The 22,073-nt window shown below is 49.6% G+C and overlaps 1 protein-coding gene and 1 long non-coding RNA gene across 4 annotated transcripts; one reads left to right on the forward strand and one right to left on the reverse strand.

Moving 5' to 3' along the window:
• Nucleotides 1-11,356: 11,356 nt before the first annotated feature.
• Nucleotides 11,357-16,514, reverse strand: LOC139807219 (uncharacterized). 3 transcript variants are annotated; one of them, XR_011730497.1, is made up of 3 exons: nt 16,288-16,514; nt 15,553-15,939; nt 11,357-11,533 (listed from the first exon to the last, which is right to left on the reverse strand). It is a non-coding gene; the product is annotated as an uncharacterized lncRNA (long non-coding RNA). The 3 variants fall into 3 exon arrangements; XR_011730498.1 differs by lacking the exon at nt 11,357-11,533 and adding an exon at nt 13,200-13,488; XR_011730496.1 differs by lacking the exon at nt 11,357-11,533 and adding an exon at nt 13,200-13,507.
• Nucleotides 16,515-16,657: 143 nt separating this feature from the next.
• On the forward strand, nt 16,658-18,023 carry LOC139807216 (oxysterol-binding protein 2-like). Its single transcript, XM_071767859.1, has 2 exons — nt 16,658-16,793; nt 17,703-18,023. The coding sequence occupies exons 1-2, from the start codon at nt 16,693-16,695 to the stop codon at nt 17,896-17,898; spliced, it is 297 nt and encodes a 98-aa protein (XP_071623960.1). The 5' UTR covers nt 16,658-16,692; the 3' UTR covers nt 17,899-18,023.
• The last annotated feature ends 4,050 nt before the right edge of the window (nt 18,024-22,073 follow it).

Here is a 22,073-nt window from a genome sequence, read left to right on the forward strand (position 1 = left end):
GTCCTGTGTCCAGTTCTGGGCCCCTCAGCTCAGGAAGGAGATTGAGGTGCTGGAGCAGGTCCAGAGAAGAGCAAGGAGGCTGGGAAGGGATCCAGCACAAGTCCTGTGAGGAAGGGCTGAGGGAGCTGGGGGTGTTGAGGCTGGAGAAGAGGAGGCTCAGGGGAGACCTCATCACTCTCTCCAACTCCCTGAAAGGAGGTTGGAGCCAGGGGGGGGTTGGGCTCTTTTCCCAGGCAACTCTCAGCAAGACAAGAGGGCACAAGAGGTCTCAAGTTGTGCCAGGGGAGGTTTAGGTTGGACATTAGAAAGAATTTCTTTCTGGAGAGGGTGATCAGACACTGGAATGGGCTGCCCAGGGAAGGGGTGGATTCTCCATCCCTGGAGATATTTCAAAAGAGCCTGGATGTGGCACTCAGTGCCATGGGCTGGGAACCACGGGGGGAGTGGAGCAAGGGTTGGACTTGGTGATCTCTGAGGTCCCTTCCAACCCAGCCCATTCTATGATTCTATGATTCTTCTCATTTCTCACACCTCAGGGTAGGATTCAGCTCTATCCAAGGCAAAAGGGAGCTGCAGGGTAAGGCTTAGAGCTGCAAACAGGTGCTGAGCTGCAAGAAACATCATTTATGGCCTGGCATCAGCCAGGCAGCTCTGGGAGAAAGCTGAGCATTCCCACAAGTTTATAGGTGCCTCTTTGAAGATAGGGATCTAGGGATGAAGACACTCAGTGTTTTGCTGAAGGTCACAGAAGATTTCTGGCAGAGTTAAGGGGTGAGATCATATCTCCATCTTTCACTCCACAACATAAATCTGACAAGAGTGCTCTTGTGCAAAGAGCAGGTGACACAGAGTCTCACCCAGGTGTCACTTTCCCTTGGGTTCTTTTGCCTGTAAAAAAGGTAGCATCCTTCTTCCAGTTTGGAAGCAGAGCATATGTGAGCAGCAGCAGGAGAGAGGACCCAGCACAGCAGGAGGCATGGGCTGGGGGGACCTGAGCTTGGCTGGGGGACATCAGAAGGAGCTCCCCTGATGAAGTGCTGAGCACAAAGGGGAGCAGCATGAGCAGAGAAGAAATAAAATGAACAAATATGCAGAAAGAGGAGTTTTCAGGCCAGCACAGCAAACTGAGACAGACCAGGTCACAGAGTGACCCTCGTGGGAGTCTCTTCCTGGCAAGCCAAGTGAAGGGAGGAGAGGCATAAAGGCTCCAGAGAGAAAATGAAGAAAATTCAGGGTGACACACACTGAACCCTGAGAGGAGAAGACTGCCCTGGAGGGAATTCTTGGGTGGAATTTAGTAGAGGTCAAGCTGAGTTAGCAAGGAAACCTCACAGAAACAGCTGAGCTCGTGCTCTGCTCAAATCATCAGAGCATCTGCTGTCCCACACTGAGATGGCAGCTCCATGGGCACATCCATGGGCACATCCATGGGCACAGCCATGGGGACAGCCATGGGGACAGCCATGGATCTTTGAGCCTGAAGTCAAGGAAATCCAGCAAAAGGCTTTGCCTCAAACAAGCAGCCTCTTGGGCTGCAGTAGGTGACAGGAAGAGAATATCAGAACTGGAATGGTTCTTTCAGGAGCCGGATGGGCTCTGAGCCACAGGTATATATATAGAATATATATATATTTGATTTCTTGTGATAAAATCCTGAGTCTCTGCAATACCTTTGTGTGACTAGCAGGGACTGTACAGCACACAGTATGATTCAGCAGAAGCCCCCATGAAGACCTTGTAACCATCAGTGAGATCCCTGTGTCCCCAACTAAGGGTGACAGCAGCTCCACAGTGCAGTAATTTAAGGGACACCTGCCAGTCTGAAATGTTTTTCACTCTCTTACCTTCATTTTTTTTGGACTCCTACACTTTGAACCTGACTCTGCAGGTGGGCCTCTTCTTCCTTCTCTGCCATTTAGTTTCTAGTCTTGAAGAGGCAATAAAAGAGGAGGGATTTCTATTGCTTTCTGAATGCTTTGCTGGCTGGTGATGAGCTCATCACATAAACACTGTGGGATCTCTCAGATTGCATTGATGGGAAAGGACAAATCACTCATAGTCTTAAAAGCAGCAAACCCTGCTGTAAGTACTCTTTACAATCTTATATGATTGGATTATTCATCTCCATGAACTGTGTGAGAAATACACTGACTTCCAGTTAATTCAACTGCAGGATAATTTGATCTTCTTTTTAATTCTATCAAAACTTCTGTAATAAAACCATTTGCATTCTTGAAAAAGAAGCATTTGCACTCTATTCCTACCAGGCTGATGTAGCTGTAATGGGTTTTTCATTTAAAGGCCACTTTACAGCTCATTTTTTTTACTGTTTTGGCTTAACTGTCAATGAGGAATATTCACACACTTGTGCTGCTAATTTCTGTCTAAATTTATAACATTTCCCTGCACCAAGTGACTCATTATAGAAGAAGCCCTCAAGTGCAGTTTGGGGGCTATTGATGTTCCTGCCTGTGGAGCTGCAGCTGAGCTGGTGCTTCCCTCTCTGTGCCTGCAGGAAGCTCTGGCTGTTAAACACCAGCCTTTAATACCCTGGAATTCTTGCTGAGCAGAGACCAACATGAGGAAAGACATGAAAGAATAAAGACCTTTAGGGGAATGAAGGTGTGAAAAGAGAAGCAGCAGCTGCGTGCTGAGCTGCCCCGGCTGAGCACGGAGGGGTAAAATCATATTTAAATTTATTTATTTGTTTCAGTCAGGAGGAGCAGAGTGAAACTGGGGCAGGGACAGGGGAAAGCTCTGCACCAGCACACCTGGGTTGTTCTCAGAAAGAAATGGGAGCTTTGTTTTAGGGAAAGGGAACAGGAGGGGGGCTGGGAAGGGCCCAGCTGGGTGATGGGAGCATCAGGAGTGCAAGCTCAGCAGTGCTCACCCCCAGTGAACCAGGGGGAATTTTTATTTGATCTCCCCCTCTTGATCTCTCTAGCTGAGCACGGTCTTAAACATCCAGGAGTGAGGAGGAGATGTGCCACAAGAGTGGATTAGAGAGCAGGTTTTTGTCCCCAGCCCTGTGGTGTTTGCAGAGGGGTCATCTGCATGGGCTGGAGGAATTTTTATCCTGAATGATTCCCACATTCCTTCTGGCCTGGCAAAGGATTCTGCTGAGGCATCAGCTGCCTTGTCCAGCTTGCCCTGTCCTACATCTGATAACTTATGAGATGTAATTGAGGATTTAATTGAGGAATTGATTGAGGCATTCCTCTGGTTACCACAACATAATCACTCAGCTTCCCAGAGTCAGAGATTTCCAGTCCATTTGGACTCAGTCCTATAAACAACTAAAACATTCTCAACCTCCTCCAAAATCCCTGGAGTGGCAGGTGCTGGAAACTGCAGAGACCTGTGTCCTTTCTGCAGGCCTCTGAGTGCTCTTTTCCCCTCCCAGTGCTCCTCTGATGGCTGAACTGGGGTGTGTTCCCTGGAGCTCCAGGGAAAAAGTTCACTTGGGAAGCAGAACTGCTGAAAAGCCTTTTTCCCTTCTGTGCACCAGTTCTGCAGCTGATTATTGTTTATTAGGTCTGATCCTGGCATTCCTCTTTGCATCCCAGGAAGATGTTTAGTTTTTCTTCTCCAAAGGATACAATACCCAGAGAGATCTCCATCTGCCCTCAGTGCATCTGTCCCAATTGTAGCTGCAGGATGTAATGCAGCTGCAAGGCAATAACTACACTTTGATTAAATTCGAGTTTCTGAACTGCATCATGTGAAAACAAAACCTTGGAGGGATTATCTCTAAACATTAGGGGCTCATTCTGGTCTTAGTGGAATTGATGTGAACAGGGATAAGGTAATGGGATAACCATGGGTAACCAAGCAGGTCTGCACTTCCTTCCCATTGCTGGGCTTTTGTAGCCAACTGCAGAATTCTGTTCAAAGCCATTTTTAAAATATTTGTCTTCCTTTTCTTTATTCCTAAATTATCAACTGTGCACTCCAAGGAACCTGAAATGATGAGCAGGCACTTGGAGCTTGCCGTGGTAACTTGCCTGTTTGAGATGAATATTTCTACAAGCTGACACCATAGGTATTTTTTTAGCATTAGTAAAAAACTCCATATCCTTGTAGATAGTACATTACTTGAACTGCAAAGAGGCTTTTTGTACCTAAAGCTGTTCTGTCCTAGCAGCACAGAGGTCTCGCTGCTCCTGCCATAGGTTAAATACCATTCTCAGCTAGATGAAATGAAATGATCCAAAATAATTTTGTCTCCCAGGAAGTGATAAAATAAAACCCTCAAAAGAATGTTTGTAGGCTCCTGCTGTGAGGCTCAGCTCAGGTTTTGGCCTTGATGGTTTCTAATGGAGTGATACAGGGCTTGGCTTTTAGTTATTGCGAGACCAAACTTCTTGCCAAGTTTCAAAGCTCAAGCTCTCCAGTATTGTGGAGACAAACACATTATTGTGCATGTTGGCACAGTCCCTGAGTGATGGAAACCTGAGACAGCACAAGGCCCCTAAGTATCACTGGACCTTAATCACAATGCTGCTTTTTGCTGTCAACCCATCTCAAGACAAATCAAGATTTTTCAGGATTATAGGAACTGAAAAGCCTGATTCTTCCAGGTTTCTGTGCTATGGCCATGAGGACATTTTATGGAAATCACTCCCCCCCCCCCTTTCCTTCGTGACCTTGTGGTGCTGGCACTGCCTGTCAACACTTCCCATCACCATAAGTGGTGCCACAGTGCCCCTGTCCCTCTGGGTGCCCAAACACAATTCCCTCAGCTCCCTGCCCTCTCTGCTGTACCACCCTGGCATCTCTGTGTCCCACCAGGGTCCCTGACCCCTCACTGAGCTGTCACAGCTCCTCGCCCATCACCATTCCCTGGTGTGGCTGTGGGCTAACAGAGTGGCCAGAACAGGGTGCTGGTTGCCCAGCAGAAGGCAAAATCTTCAAGACAGGATGCTTGTGTTCTATCCAGCTGCTGGGGTTTGTATTTACAGGAAGTTAATATCTTCGAGACCTCAAGATCTCTGAAAAATATCCGTAGCAATCTATCCTTACTGGGCTACTCTCAGTAGAGAAATTCTTCCCCAGCTCCAACCTAAACCTCCCCTGGCACCACTTGAGTTGTGCCAAAAGTTCCTCTTGTCCCATCCCTTGTTCCTTGGGAGCAGAGCCCGACCCCCCCTGGCTCCAACCTCCTCTCAGGGGGTTGCAGAGAGCCACAAGGTCTCCCCTCAGCCTCCTCTGCTCCAGGATCAGCACCCCTAGGGCCCTCAGACTTCTGCTCCAGACCCTTCCCCAGCTCCATTCCCCTTCTCAGGACACCCTCCAGCCCCTCAATGTCCTTCACGTGGTGGGGGGCCCAGAAGTGAGGGATTTGGCTGTGATAAAACCATTCTGACTCTTTCTGGTTGCTTCCTCATCCTCCACAGGCTTGGATCAGTACTTGAACAGGATGTGCTCCAGGACCTATCCAGGCACATGAGACTGAATGCTTCACATTCCCCAGTCCTCCTCTTGCCCCAGATGATGTATATTCAACAGAAATGTAAAACCCTGTGTGACTCTCTGTCCTCAGGTTCCTCTGCCTTCAAATGGTAACTTAACACCATCTGATGAATACAGGTAAAACCTGGCCCCAAGTTTGCAGTGCCTTTTCTGGGTTAGAGGTGCTTTGCAAACTAGTAGTCCTGTTGTCTCTCTCTTCATCCAAGCATCTGATTCAGCTCTGCTTGTTCCAAATTGCAGCATAATGTTGATTTTCTAAGATCTTCCTGTCGAAAAGGATTTCATTTCAGTTGGCAAAACACAATGCACTGAAACGGCTACAGCTGAGACAAAGATGGAAATTAAGATTTGAAAAGGGAGAAAGGGACAAAAGAAATGTTGGTGACAAGCAAGAAACTGAAACAAAAATGAAATTCTTGTCATTATCTGACTACAAAGGGGAAGGATGCTGCTTGCTGCCTGGGACTACTCCAATGGGGGAAGCAGTTTGTCCACGTACATCCAGGAATGGGACACAGCTGGCTGAGCCACCCACCATCAGCCCTGCTTAACTCCTTGCATCCATGATCCATTCCCATGGTATCCACTACCAGAGCTGTACATACCCATTTACTGGTTTAAAATATTCCTCCAAGAAGAGGGAAGATGCCCCAAATGATTGCCTGAGTTGGGCTGCAAGCTGCTGACCTGATTTTCCCATCTTGCTGGGAGGTGGTGAGATAGTCAGGAGCAGTCATCACCCAGTGTCTGGGAGAAGGTCCCTCCTGCTGTCTCAGGAAAACACACTTTCCTTTTCTTTCAGGTACTCTCAGAGGGGACTCTGGTCCCAGGTGGTGTCCCTGATGGCCCCGACACGAGGCACTCTGCTGGCATCCTGGCACGAGGATGCTCTCTTGCAGGTTGGCAGTGCTGGCCCTCACGTTAGTGCATATGACATCCTCTGGCTGGAATAAGGAGACAGTTTGGGTGAGTTTTAGCAAAAATGCAGGCAGGGAGCCTGGGAGCAGGTGGGTCTCTACATGTTCAGCCATCAGCTCCTGGCTGTGAGATGAGGGGTGGGCTGACTTCTCCCTGATTGTGGGGGCTGTAGACACACAGCACCCCGAATGCCCTGAAATGGCAAATGTTCTTCTGGAAGGTTTCAACTATTTCCTAAATGCTGATGTGGCTCAATCCTCACCCTCCCATGGCAGGTACTGTCCTGCCACCACACTCCCAGTGCCTGCCTGGCTCAGTGCTGGGGATGCTCCATGTTCACACTATCTGTTGGGTCCATTTGCTTGAGAGGACCTTCTCTGAGGTGATTTTCTCTGCATTTATGCCTCAAACTTCACCTTCACAAAGAGTGAGATAAGCCCAGGGCAGCTGATCCGAGAAGTCCTGCTTTGTGCAGGTTTGGGTCTGGCAAAAGGAGGTTGTAGGGAGGTGGGCACTGGGCTCTTCTCTCAAGTGAACAATGATAGGACCAGAGGAAATTGCACCAGGGGAGGTTTAGAGTAGATATTAAGAAGAATTTATTTACTGAGAGAGTAGTTAGGCATTGGAACAGGCTGCCCATCCCAAAGTAATTCCCATACTTCCAAAGCATTTAAAAAGCATGCAAAGGAGGCACTTCAGGACATGCTCTAGTGGGTGACACAGATGCTGATACATACATTTTATTCAGGGGGGATGCTGACAGTTGGATGCTATGATCTTAGAGGTCATGCCCCACTGTGGCAATTCTGTGATTCTGTGTATGATCTCTCTGCAGCATTAAAAATTGCCATAACAAGTCTGTGCCCCTTACCCAGTGTCTCATGAACTGTGGTGCTCTGAGGGGAACAGAGCACTGGCCACTGGCACAGCTGGAGGGGCTCATCCTGGTCACAGCTCCTGCCATAGCAATGTCCTTCCCAGGGCAGAGGGATAGAGGTGTCTGGTCCAGGATCCATGCTGGACACAACTGGACTGCTCTGGAGGTTGTAGTGAAGTGGGATTACACTGTCTGTTGGTGTGGTCCATGGTCCCCATCTGGAGATGAACTGTGGCCCTGCCCTGGGGCTGTTGCACAGTGAACTCACTTTACAGCCCTGTCCTGGTTTGAGCCAGGACAGAAATAAATTTCTTTGTATTAATATTACTTTTCAGTTAAGTCTCTTCTGTGTAATTGCACTTCTAAAACTAATGACATCTTTCCCAGCCAGTATCTGTTTCTAGGACTGATAACACTCAATGTTTGTAGTTTTTGATGGAGAAGGGTCTGCAGAAGGGCTCTTGCTTATATTTGTACCACTAGAAACCCAGGCCACTGCTTTGTTCTGCTAAATTTCTTATGCTCTGGAAATGAAAAGTGGTCACACCTGCAACCCTCCTGTGGGGAGGAGCAGAGCAGGCAGGTGACCAAATCTGACCAATGAAGTATCCATCCATGCACCTTGTACTGAATATGAGGGAACATGAGGATCAAGCTCTCTTTGTCCATGGCTGTGTCCTGGGAGGATGCCATCCATTTGGGACTTCCCTGGTGGTGACATCATTGTGACTGGTAGGGGGGGAATGAGAATGTTTTTGTATATATTTTTTATATATTCCATTATTTTCTTTTCCATCATCATTCAAGCTGTGCAGTTTAGTTTCCAACCCCTCAGTCTCTCACTCTTTTTCCTTTCCCTTTCTGGGTTAATGCAGCAGCTGCCATCTGTTTAACTGCCAGCCCAGCATTAAACCTTAAACGACAAGTCCCAAAGTCAACAGACACTTTGAAGCCTCAAGAAAAAAAAAAAAAAAAAGAGAAAAATCTCTTTTTCAAGAAGATGATCCAGTTTTTCAAACTGCAGCTGCTCCCGTAGCTCCGCAGCGGCTGCGCAGGCGCTGAGCGGGAGAGCTCAGCCAAAGGAAAGAGCCCGGAATTCTGTGGAGCTGGGAATCAGGGGCTCATTTCCAAGTAATGAATCACAAAACAGCAGGAAACGAGCTGGCCAAGAAAAAGTGTGAGCTCTGCAATTAACTGAGGAGTGCTTAGGTGAATACCAAAGGCAGCGCTGAGCAGCAGCCAGGGCTGTGGGTGCTGCGGGGATGGTTCTGTAAACCACACTTTTCCCAAACAACTCCTGGTCAAAGAACTTGTGACTTTCTCTTGAACTGAAACCAATTCTGTGTGCATGTCATTATCAAAAACAGCTTTGAACCGATGTTTAAATTTATGGGTGACCCAGATCAGAAAAAAAACCTCAGGACCCATCTCCTTGAAGAAGTCTGCTCTCAACCCCTGCTGCTGAGCCAGGGTGAGGCAGGAGGGATCAGATAAGAGGGATGGAGCAGGGGAAGGATGGGTTTCCACTGTGTAAGGGACACTTGCTGGGGATTATCAGTTTACAGGGCAGATGAGAATGGGCAGGTTGTATTAATTATCCACTGGGGAGGGGTTGGAGGTTTGGGTGAGAGGCCCAGGGACAAGGTGTGTGAAGAGGATGCAGAACTTCAGTATGGGATGGTGGATGCCATTCCCAACTCTGTCCCAGACACGTGGTGCCCTGGGAAATGAGACCTCTCTGGGTATGGAGCTCAGAGATAGACATGACACTGCTCTTTCAGGACAACTATGTATTATTAATGTCACCCAAGTCCCAGTAAACCTATCCTCCTCTTTGTCTGAGGCACTGTGCCAGGAGGAGCTGTGTCACTGCAGGTGGCTCCCCTGCAATTCCTGGTGCAGTCACGAGGCAGTGAGGAGGAGACCTCTTCAGAAAACATTAATCTCAGCTGAGAAGCTTATGGTTTGTATCCTTCTCCCCCATTTCATGTCACCCCAGAGATGCTGATTGGTGTGAACCAACCCAAAACCTCTCCTGGGCAGGGGACTCTGCTAAATCTCAATGTTACTGGGAGGAGGCACCAGAAACCATCACTCTCTGGACAAAGGGATGGAGACCAGCTGGGACCCCACATCTCACTGGATCTGAGGAGGATCCAATCGACCCTGAAGAGTGCAACCCTGCTCTCAGCCTGGACACAGCCCAGGGCTTCCTTTCCTGTCCTTCTTCTCCTGGTCTGTTTCTATGAAGTTTGGGATTTGTGCTCCAGGCCCTTCCTCAGCTTTCTTGCCCTTCTCTGGACATCTCCATCAGTTCTCTGTCCCTCCTACAGGGAGGTGCCCAGAGCTGAGCACAGGACTGACTCTGGCAGCACACACAGCACTGCTCTGCTCTGGGCCAGCACACGGAGCTGGGTTTCTTCCTGTGGGATTCCTGGGGAGAAGAACTCAGGGATCCAAGCAGGGGAGGCTTGGACCCCAACTGTCCACAGCAAGAGCTGTGTAATTATAATCTCTTGTCTCCATGCAGCTGGCATGCAAGTTTCCAAGGAGATTTAAGAATACTGAAATCTTGGTGCCACAAGAAGAATAATTTTTTCGCTACAGACAAGAGCAACAGCATCTACATTTTAGCAGTGCTATGATTTTCCCTCCATTTTTGCAGACACTTCGTTGTCCCTGACCATGGCAGGGGTGGCACTGGGGGAGCTTTAAGGTCTCTCCAACCCAAACCAGGGTCTGGAATACTATGGGGAGAGATCTGTGGGTCCTGCCTGGAGCAAAGAGGGGAGAGAACTCCAGTGGGAGCAGCCAAGGTGCCAGCCTCTGCCATGGGCATCCTGCTCCCACCAGCAGGGATCCAGACTTCTCCTGCAGTGGCAGGGGCAGGACAGGGAGGCAAAGCACACTGGCACACTCTTCTCACCCAGGAGCTGAGTTCTGTGGCCACTTCCAGGGTGGTGAGAGAGGAATCAGCCTGCCCACCACACTCCCACTGTCAGCTCAGTGGAAGCATTTCAGGATTCAAAAGTCCAGAGAGAAGGGGAGTGAAAATGAAGAGCTCAGTGAAGAGAGGGCCCTGCAGAGAAGGGGAAGTTCTGCCTTCCCTCTCTCACTACTCCTGGACATGGGAGCAGTCAGATGCTGCTGCCATCAGCCCTGGGGCAATGTGCAGCATGGCAGAGAGCAGAACCCTGCATGAAATTTTCCTCGTGGAGAGGAGGCACTGAATTCTGGTGCCACCTGCCATCACCTCAGGGTGACAGAGATGACAAGAGGACATGTGCTCCTGCCCAGGGGCTGAGGGGATGAGCTGATTTCCAAAGCAAACTCCTTTGATCTGGAAAAGGGAGAGAGCTTCCCAGGATGTCATTTGCATGGAGACCTGTGACAGCCAAGCCCTTGATGGAAGGAACCTCTTCCAGGAATTGAATGGATTCCCATCAGTCCCCAGCTGAGACACCAGAGAGGCTGCTACAGCAGGAGACAAGGACACAGCCTGGCAGATGCCTGGGGGCTGGCATTGCCACAGGAGTAGCTGTCACACAGAGGGACCTTTCTGGGGACACAAGGTGACCATCTTCACCAGTGTCTGCTGCAAAAGGAGGGGAGGATGGGTGTGTGAGCACACAGATCTGTGAGGGGCACAGAGGGGGGGCAGAGGGACAGGATCCAGGCCCAGTGATGGTTTATCAGGATTTGGTTTCCTTTTCCCTCATGAATCAGGGTTGTGCTACATTTGCCCAAGGGCTTGTCATCTGGGTCATATGGCCTCCCAAATGGGCCTGCTTGGAGCTGCCTGCCTGTCATCAACTTGTCCCTCACTGAAACAGAGCTGGGAGTTGCTGCCATCCCCATCATTTAATATGATGCTCTCATGGATGTATTTTATCCAAGCTGTGCCCAGTGACTGACCAGTTCTGTTCTCCACTCTGATCCAAAGGAGCCAGGAAGGATTTCACAGTGCTCAGCAATGTAATAATCCCTGTAATAAAAACTTTCCTTTCTTCTCCCCTCTGCAAACTGCTTGGTATCCAAGAATTCTGGCTTGTGTTTGTATATATTTGGCAAATAAAATTATGAGCCACGTTCAGGATGTTACATCTTAATTTTATTTTTTTTCCTTCTTCAGAAATCCTGGGGCTGCTGGTGGTGAGTGGATCTTTGTGTTCTCTCCCACGCTGTCCACCTTCTGGCCTGGCCTGGTTTTGCTGCATTTCTTGGCACATTTTTTTTTCTTTTTTTCCGTAGCTAAGTGTTTCACACCTGAGAGCAAACACAGGAACAAACTGCCCTAGAAGTTCAGTTTTTTTAGAGCTGATCCTTTGGAACTTTCCCAGCGTGTCAGTGCTGCAAGAATGAAAAAACTCCCGGGTGGGAGCAGCCCCGTGGGCTCCGTGTGGTGCTGGCAGTGAGGGGGGGAAGCAGCCCCAGCTCTTCAGCAGCTGCAGTGTGGGGTTTGAGGTCAGTTCTGCTGTGTCTTTGCCAGCACAGGGCTGAGGAAGGGGTTCTGCTGGTCTGCCACGGGGCTGGGGGAGCTGGGGGTGTTCAGGCTGGAGAAGAGGAGGCTCAGGGGAGACCTCATCACTCTCTACAACTCCCTGAAAGGAGGTTGGAGCCAGGGGGGAGTCGGGCTCTGCTCCCAAGTAGCTACCAGTAAGACAAAGAGAGCATGGGCTTAAGCTCTGCCAGGGGAGGTTTAGGTTGGACATTAGAAAGAATTTCTTTGGGGAGAGGGTGCTCAGCCATTGGAATGGGCTGCCCAGGGAAGGAGTGGATTCTCCATCCCTGGAGATATTTAAAAAGAGCCTGGATGTGGCACTCAGTGCCATGGGCTGGGAACCACGGGGGGAGTGGATCAAGGGTTGGATTTGATGATCTCAGAGCTCCTTTCCAACCCAGATGATTTTATGATCCTATGGGGGTCAGGAGCCACCCAAACCAAGCAAGGCTGGGAGTGCAGATTGCACCCAGCACCCTGTACAGAACTGTGACCCCCCTGCCCCCTGCTCCTGTCTGCTCTCTCCCTCTCTGCCTCAAGTTTCCAGGCTGAATCTACCAGGGTAACATTGACCTAATTAGTGTCTGAAACAAATGGGAGGGAGAGGAAGTCTTGCAGCCGTCTGTTACAGCAAGAAATCCTCTCCCTCTCCTTTCCCTCTCCTGGCCCTGGGGATTCATCCCAGGCAGGTGCTGCTTTGATTGCAGCAGGTTTTGAATCCTCTTCCCTCTCCTCGCAGGGATGCCACATGCTGTCTTCTGACCTCGTTAGCTTCTCCTCCTGTTCCACTCCCCAGCTCTGCACTCCCAGCCCCACCGATGTGCTAATTACCACCCGGCCATCTGCAGGAATGTGCTCCGGGGGTGTGGGGAGAGGGAGGGGGAGATGCTGCCAGGGCATGGTGGGGGATGGAGCAAACTGGGTGAGATGCAGCTTGGTTTAAGCATCACTGGTGTCTGAGCTCATGCCCAGCTCCTCTCCCCCACGGGTGGGTGCCAAGCATCCACAGAGGTCTGCAGCAGGTGAGGTGCTCCCTGGCTGGGTCTGCAGGTTGGGGCCACCTAACAGGGGGGCTCCATGTCACTGCAGGGGCTCACATGGTCCTGGGACCTCCTGTGCCTCAGTTTCCTCCAGGGAAACTCCAGTTTCCTCCAGGCTGTTTCCTTCCAGAGCTGTGAGGAAACAACTTGGATCTCCAGTGCTGGTCCTCACCCACTGACCAACTGGTCTCAGGTCCCCTTGGACTGGTTCTCTCAGCCAAGGCAGGTGTACACAGCATTTCTAGTTAAAAGGCATTGGGACCTGATCCTTAAGGACATGGTTTAGTAGTTTAGTCTTGGTCAGAGGTTGGACTGGATGAGCTTGGAGGTCTCTTCCAACCCAAACATTCTGTGATTCTGTGATTCTGTGATTCTGTATTGGCCTGGATGGGGTGGACAGGACCTGGCTCTGCAGGAGTCCTGAGGAGTCCCAGGAACCCTCTCCCCAGGCACACTGTGAGGGAGAGGGAAGGAATTTCCTCCATCATGTGCAAACACACTCAATGGGCTTCTCACTTCTTGACCTGCACTCAAACAGGCAGAACCAGATGGTTCTTGGAGCACATGAGGCCCAGGTGGAGGAGGTCTCCTCTGATACTGGTTGGAAATGAGAAAACTGCAGAGGGCTGGAGCTTGGATTACTTGTGTCTATCTGGAATGACAAGATCTTTCTCTTCTTCCTGAGTCAGGGAGAAAGGGCTGAAAATTTGAGAGAGGAAAAACAATTAAGGGAAGGACTAGATCCTGCCTTCTGTGCCCCTGTACATCTAAAGCCATCACGTTAAGGCTGCTGGGACTGTGTTTATATTGAGCTGGTGCAAGTTAAATTAATGTTAACTTCACTAACCTAAAAACAAGGCAAAGCAGAGAAAAAACAATCCCTCTAACTATGGCTGATGGGTGAATCCAGACAGAGGGAGAGTTGGGTGGCTCTTGGGAAGGGCATCTTCACTGTGAAGTCTGTTTGGGACTGAAGGAATCAATCAGGTGCCACCTTACCCAAGTGCAAAGCCATGGTGTCCCTGACCAATAATGCACATTCCCATGATTTGTGTGATCCCAGCTGATGCTCCTCTCTTCTCCCTGATCTCAGGTATCACCAGGATCTAGGAGATGAGCCATGCATTGGGCACGTGAAGAGAAACCACAGGGTTAAGCTGGGGGCTTGTGTTTTCCTGGTGTTCCTTGGGTGTAACACTCACATTGTGTTTGAGTGCAGAAGCTCTGAGGATGCTCCAGCCTTGCCTGAAGTCCCTCTCTGAATCCATCTGATGCTGCATTTTGATGCAGAGATCCATCAGACCTGGGGGCCTTGGTTTGCCCATCAGGATTTAATCACTTTTTGGTAGCATTTGAAGAAAGTTCCCTTTCTCGATGCTGTTATTCAATACCCTTGTCTTTCAAAGCTTTTTATTCTTCTTTCTTCCTTTTTTGCTTTTGTTTTAATTACTTGGTTAATGAGCAGCCCTACCAGCCTCTACTCACCTTAGACTTTTTTGCATGTATCACATGTTACATGAAAAGCAAAGGTTGCTCTATCTGCTTGCACAAGCTTATGTTCACTTCTCACCTCATTTATTTCAAACATTTTCTTTATGCTGATTTTAGAGCCTCTTCTGTAACTTCAGAGTTGTGGCCACATCCAGTGGTGACAGAAACCAAGCATGGTTGACAGCTGCTGGAAACCTGGTGCTGTGTGCTGGTTCTCAGGCTTTGCTTTTCTTGCATCATTTCTATTCTGCAAAACAGTCTATCATTTGTGGCAGTCTGCTTGCCTGGGATCTAAGCCTAAGACTACTGGCAACACTTCACAGGGGAGGCTTAAAAGGGCTTAAGTGAGTGTTACACCCCTGTTCCACTCTTCTTGCTGCTCCCAGCAGCAATTCAGCTCCATCATCTTCTCCCAGAGACTGCTCAGAGGTCACTGGGGACTTGAGTCTCTTCATCAGGATATTTTGTGCCAGTTCTTAGTGATGTCAGAACACTAAGAGAACCAAGAAGATACTACAGCTTGTAGTACTGGAGTAGTGCAGGAGATGCACATTTTGGAGCTGTGCATCCAGCTCTGTGCTGACATGAGGAAACCCTACCTGAGTCATTAAAACCATCCCTCTGTGCTTCCAAGGTGGGGGACAAAATTGCTGTGTCTTTGGACCCATCAGCAGGCCCAGGTGCTCAGATGGGACATTCCATGGGCCATCTGCCTGTCCCCAACCTGAGCCCAGCCTGGGATCACCCTCCTGTGCCTCAACGTGCTCCTGGCAGAGCCATGAAATTCCCTGTATCAGTATTTCCCTAAAGACCACTCCTGAGGGGCTTGTCCAGGAGGCTCCCAATGCCACGCCCGCACATGGACAAGAACTTTAAGCTCTTCAAAAAGCCTTGAGGAAGCTGTGTCTGCAGAGAGAGAGGTCAAGAAGCAGAGCTGGAGCTGGAGCTGGAGCTGGAGCTGGAGCTGGAGCTCCCCTGCAGATGCAGCAGTGGAAAGCCAGGGGCTATGGGCTGTTAAACCCTGCCAGAGAGCATCTTCATCTCTGAGCTGTGTCTCCTTCCTCTCTGGGCTGTGTTCCCTTCATCTCTGGCATTTTCTCCTCTCCCAGACTTTGGGACCCCCCTGCCCCTGCAGCAGAGCTGGGTTTGCTCCTAGCCTGAGGTGTCTGAATAAGGGAAAGCTTTGCTGGATTTGGGACTGGATCTAGGCAGGGGCACCCAGGAGAAGGATTTGGCAGCAAGCAATTGATTACCTGGAAATCTCTTTCCACTTCTCCATTTTGCACTGAGGCTTGGTGGGTTGTGCTGCCAGATGGCAGAATTAGTGTCTGCCCTCCCCTTGGAGAGTGTTTGGCTTCCAGACAAGTCAAGCTGTTCTCCTCTTAACACTTTTGCCACTTCAAGGTTACAAACTTTAATGACTTTCATTCCAGGAGCATCCTTGGAGAAGCCAATTCGTCTTCCTTTGGAGAATCTGTGTCCCTCTGGGAGCTCCCTGGTCAGTGCCAGGCAGTGTCACACTGCAGCAGACAGGGTCCCTTGGCTGTCCCCTCGCCTGTCCCCTCGCTGGCCTCCAGCCACATGCAGAGATTTGTCCCCCTGGTTCTTCTGTCCTGCAGTGGAAGAGGGGCAGGGTCCCACTGCAAAAAAGAGGTTCAGGGGTGCAGGGAGGAGCGTGTGGCCAAAAACAGGGCATGGAGGAGCAAGGTGGCAGAGCCTTGAATGTTCTCCCCTGCTGGGGATCTGGCTGCCTGGACCAGGATGGGAAGAGCATAGATGGTGACTTAAAAAAGCTGTTGTGAAAAAAGGCAGAGACTTCAGTGGTGGCTGCATTGCTTCCCCCCAAGCTGGGGCTCTCCCCCTTGTTCCCATCCTAAACTACAACACAGCTGAGCCCCAGCCAGGGCTGCTCCTGCCCATGGACCCCCAGAGCCAAACCCTGGACCGAAAACTGGGTTCCTGGCCGGACCTTGGCTCTGCATCCTCACCATGAGCTGCTCACATCCATCGGGGCTCCCTGTTGATGCCATCCCCAGCCTCCCGCTGTCCTTGCTGCTCCTGTCCGGGTGCCAGGGACCGAGCCCGGGTGGCCTTAGGGTCAGGCTCAGCATCGCTGAGGGGCTGCGCGGTGTCTGTGCGGGGCTGAGGTCTCAGCTCCACCGCCCTTGTGTCGTGTCGTGTCGTGTCGTGTGGTGTGGTGTCGTGTCGTGTCCCGTGTCCCGTGTCCCGTGTCCCGTGTCCCCGTCCCCGTCCCCTCAGCTTTCCCGGTGCCTCCCCCTGCCCGCAAAGTCCCTTTAAGAGGGAGCTGCCCCTTCGCTTTCTGTCCCAGCCGGCACTTCGGCTTCTAAAGATAAATCACTTTCAGTTTCTGTCCGCGCTCCCTCTCCCGTGCCATGGACACACGGATCTATCGCTTAAAGAAATGGACGAATTATTTCTTTTGGTACCAGTATCGCTGTTTTGAAATCAAGGACATGTGGCTTCACTATTACTGGTAAGTCACAGAGCAGGTGGGTCCCAAGGGAGGGGTCTGTGGGGTTTGGAGTTTGTGGCTGGAAAAGCTCAGCTCAGAGCAGGATCACCCAGGACAGGTCACCCAGAACACATCCGGGGGGGTTGAGACTCCACAACCCCTCTGGGCAGCTGTGCCAGGGCTCTGTCCCCCTCACAGAGAAAAAGTTTTCCTTCTGTTTAAGTGGAATATCCTATGTCCCAGCTGGCACCCATTGCCCCTTCACAGAATCACAGAATATTTTAGCTGGAAGAGACCTCCAAGCTCCTCCAGTCCAACCTTTGACCAACACCATAATCTGCTAAACCCTGTCCTTAAGGACCAGCTCCAAATGCCTTTTAAATGCCTCCAGGGATGGGGACTCCACCTCTGTCTTGGGCCATTCCAATGCCTGACAACCCTCTCAGTGAAAAAATATTTCCTAACATCCAGCCCAAAGCTGCCCTGGCACAGCTTCCATCCGTTTCCTCTGTTCCTATCACAGTTTACTAAGGAGCAGAGGCTTTTTCCCTACTTGCTCCCACCTCCCTTGAGGTGGTTAAAGAGCCATCAGGTCTCCTCTCAAACTCCTCCAGACTAAACAACCCCATCTCAACCCTCAACCCTCCTCAGCTCCTCATAGGACTTGTGCTCCAAACCCTTACTAATGAGCTTTTTTGCCCTTCTCTGGACAACTGGACACTCCATTTCTGGGTAACTCTACAAATCACACAATCACAGAATCACAAAAAGCTTTGGGTTGGAAGGGATCTCAAAAATCAACCTCCTTGCAGTGACCCTTGTCCTGTCATGGGACATCCCTGAGCAGAGCCTGGCCCCGGATATATTCTTTACAGACAGTGATGACTTCAATCCCCAGAGGCTCCTCACTGCCTTCTCTTTGTGCTGCAGGGACACAGATGACATTGGCAGGGTTATCCGGGGCAGTATGAGCCTCCACAATGTCACAGCATCCAGAATCAACTCCACAACTCTGCATCTGTCCAACCGGAACGTGACATACTACCTGAAGTCAGACAGTGAGAGGGACATGCAAGACTTTATCCGTGCCCTTCAGGAGATGGATGTTTTTGTGTTTGACACGTAGAGGAGAAGCATTCTGTGCTCAGCAATGGATTAATTCTATATTTTTTATTGCTGTTGAGAAAATGATGAAAAGCTGTATGTTTAATGGTTACCAATGATTCCTTAAACCATGGAAGTAGAAAAATATTTTTAATGGTCTGTTACTGCACTGTTGAAAGAAAGTATTATTCAGCATTCTCTGCTTACTTGCAAGATAGCAATCATAGAATCAGAGAATGGGCTGGGTTGGAAGGGACCTCAGAGCTCATCAAGTCCAACCCTTGCTCCACTCCCCCCGTGGTTCCCAGCCCATGGCACTGAGTGCCACATCCAGGCTCTTTTGAAATATCTCCAGGGATGGAGAATCCACCCCTTCCCTGGGCAGCCCATTCCAATGGCTGATCACCCTCTCCAGAAAGAAATTCTTTCTAATGTCCAACCTAAACCTCCCCTGGCACAACTTGAGACCTCTTGTGCCCTCTTGTCTTGCTGAGAGTTGCCTGGGAAAAGAGCCCAACCCCCCCCTGGCTCCAACCTCCTTTCAGGGAGTTGGAGAGAGTGATGAGGTCTCCCCTGAGCCTCCTCTTCTCCAGCCTCAACACCCCCAGCTCCCTCAGCCCTTCCTCACAGGACTTGTGCTGGATCCCTTCCCAGCCTCCTTGCTCTTCTCTGGACCTGCTCTAGCACCTCAATCTCCTTCCTGAGCTGAGGGGCCCAGAACTGGACACAGGACTCAAGCTGTGGCCTCCCCAGGGCTGAGCACAGGGGCAGAATCCCTTTCCTGGACCTGCTGGCCACGCTGTTCCTGAGCCAGCCCAGGATGCCATTGGCCTTCTTGGCCACCTGGGCACACTGCTGGCTCATGTTCAGCTTAAATAAAGGGTGTTTCCAACAAAAAAATTTAGGACATGAACTACAGTATTAAGCTTTGAAAATATGGTATCATTTGCAACTGGTGATGCAAACATTGGCTTTGGAGAAGCTCTATGCAGTAGTTACTGGGAAATGGGAATGCACGTTGGCTTGGTGTCACACATTTGCACAGGCACTTCAAAACACTAAAAAGGTATCCTTTGATTTTGAGTGTTTTCAACTGTCATGTTTTCATCAGCTTGTTTTCATTTACCAAGCTTTTCAGAAGAAAGATTTGCATTTTTAAAAGATTTACCTTTAACTTCACAGCTTTCTTTTTTCAAACTTTAACATAGGCAAATGACTCTGCCAGATAGTTTATTCTAAACTTTAATGCTGAAAGGCTCTTAGATTGGTTTCTCATTATGAATCAGCATTGCTTTGTATTCACTGAGGCTTGCCCAGTCATCATTTTGCTCTTTTAAAGGATGACAAAAATGAGGGTGATGGAGTTTGGTTTTCAGGGAGCAATGCAGTAGTTTCAGTTTGTGTGTTCCACTTCAAAATCCTGGCCTTCCCATTTCTTTTTACCTTGGAGGGGTTTTGTGGCCATTCTTATCTTGATGGAAAAATGACAATCCCTGCTCAGGACTCCAGATCTGCTCAGCTGTAGCACCAAGATACAAATCAGACATGGACCTACCTGTAACATGGAGTTTCATGGATTAGCTGAAGTGTTGTGAGATGTAAAAAGCCTGACAATAAGATGCTTTTTAGAGGAATACATCAGAGCTTGTCATAATTTAGTTGTGTTTTACTCAAGGATAGTTGAGGGGAAGCCATGTGCTGCATCAAGGATGGTTTTTCTCCTCCCCAGTATCTTGTAAAGAGAAGAGGCAACACTTACTCTCCTTGTGATTGCTGCTTAGTTCCAGCTGATACTGGAAGACACAATTTTTTTTTTTTTTAGCAAATATTTTACTTCTCATTCATTCCTGGCCCAGAAGAGAAAATATCTAAAGAGCTCAGGAGTGATTTACAAACACTGACTCTGGTTCAGGCATATAGAAGATGCTGGGGGAGCCCAGCAAGGGCAGTTTCTTGACCTGCCACCCTTTGCAGGGTAATAAAGACATTGATTTGGGTTGTAGCTGCTCCTTTGTGCCTCAAGGTTGAGCCAAGAAAACCCTTTATTTCCTCATCACTTCTGTGTTGGCACAACACCTGCAGAAACTCTGTCGAAGCAGCAATATGCTGCTGACAAAACTGATCCCATTCCTTAATGGTCTCTGTAGGTATCAAAGGATGCTTTTTAATGGACCAAAATCTTTCTCTTGCACTCAGAAGCAATGAAAGAGACAGCAGAACAGTGTTCCCCAAGAGGCAGCAGCACTGAAGAGCTTTTTGTGACTCATTAAACACTTCCAGCTCTTCCAGAGCATCTTGGTCCTCTCTCACTTATCCCCAGCCCCCCTGGTGTGATTTCTCTGCTCCTGGGGGATGTTCCTCCCCTACACAGCTGTGATGAAAAGACAGCACCTTTGTCAGGGTCCCCTGACCCCTTGGTTGCCCTCCAGCTTCCAGCTCTGAGCTGCCCGAGTCCCCTTGGATGCTGCAAGGCCAGGTCTGACCCCCTCTTCTCTTTAGCACTCCTGAGACCATATCTGGAGTTCTGGGAGCATCTCAGGGCCCTCCAGGGTGAGAAAGATTCTGATGAACAGGAGACATCCCATGTGGGAGGCACCAAAAGGAAAGGGGAGGTGGCAACAGGCACAGATTGCAACAGGGGAAATCCCATGTGCACATATGGGAAGAATTCTCCACAAGAGAGGCTGAGGTGGTGGAGTTGCCATCCTTGGAGTTTTTCAAAACTTAACAAGACCTTGAGAAATCTGCTCCAAATTTGATGCCAGCCCTGCTTGGAGCAGAAGGTTGGAGCAGATAACTTCCAAAGGTCCCTGCTACCCTAAGTTTTCTGTGATTGATTTTACATTCAACCCATGATTCTCTCGATATTTGACTACAAATCCATCTTATTGGACATTCCAGGATTTTTAATATAACTTCATAAACTGGTGCAGTTGCAGATGAAGGCTCCCTGGGGGATCCATCCCCTGGTGCTGGTGCTCAGGGCATTCTCAGCAGGCTCTGGCTGAGGGGATCTGGGCCATGGCTGATCCCACCCCTGGCACCATGGACAGTTTGGAATCAGGAATGTTGATGGTTTCCATGAACCCAACAACCTTCCAACCAGGAGCAGGCAGCTCCTGGCCCTGCCTGCACAACATTGCAGCACCAGCTGAGAGATCAGTCCAGACTTGCAGTATTTTATTAGCTATTATTAGCAAATGCTCATCATTAACCATCATTAATGGTGAAGTCTTGGTCTCTGTGAAACCAGTGGGACAGGGGGAAGCCCAGAACTTTTGGGAGCTGCAAACTGGAGCAGCTGAGCTTGGCTGCTTCCATGAGACACCCAGGACCTCGTGTGGCTGTGTCCTGCAGCTGAGTCTGGATGTGTCCAACTCCTGCATCTCCCCAGTGACACAAGAAGCAGCTTTATCAGTCCTCAGAGGAGATGCCAAGTGTGCTGCAAGCTGTGGGGCTGCTTTTATCTGAGAAAGGGCAACCACTGGGCTGGAGGGTTGGGGGGAGCATGTCTGGGTGATAAATAGAGTTGAACAGGAGGATTTATGCATTTATGCATTCATGTTGGGCTGGGAAAGATTATCTTCCCTGTGTCTGGACTAGTCTGATACTGCCCTGATCCTGTTAGCCAGCTGCCACAGATGTTCAGAGAAACACACCCATAATCTCAAACTGAAAAATGAAAGAAATTCAAGTCATCTATCACAGGTGATGAACAAAACTGAAGACAAGCACAGGAGAGCACACCAGGATCTTCTGTTTGGGTTCCTTCTGATATTTTTTTTTTTTTTGTTCTCATACAAAGTGCATATGTTCACACAAACAGACCATCTACCACATTACTATTAGAAGGGTTGGACCAGGTGATCCTTGAGGTCCCTTGAGATCCTTCTGGGCCCCTCATGACAAGAAGGACATTGAGGGGCTGGAGGGTGTCCTGAGAAGGGGAATGGAGCTGGGAAAGGGTCTGGAGAACTTGTGAGGAGCTGAGGGTGCTGATCCTGGAGCAGAGGAGGCTGAGGGGAGACCTTGTGGCTCCCTGCAACCCCCTGAGAGGAGGTTGGAGCCAGGGGGGGGTCGGGCTCTGCTCCCAAGGAACAAGGGGTGGGACAAGAGGAACTTTGGGCACAACTCAAGTGGTACCAGGGGAGGTTTAGGTTGGAGCTGGGGAAGAATTTCTCCCTGGAAAGGGTTGTC

The sequence above is a fragment of the Heliangelus exortis genome, chromosome 24 (assembly GCF_036169615.1).
Source record: "Heliangelus exortis chromosome 24, bHelExo1.hap1, whole genome shotgun sequence".
NCBI classification, from domain to species: Eukaryota; Metazoa; Chordata; class Aves; order Apodiformes; family Trochilidae; genus Heliangelus; species Heliangelus exortis.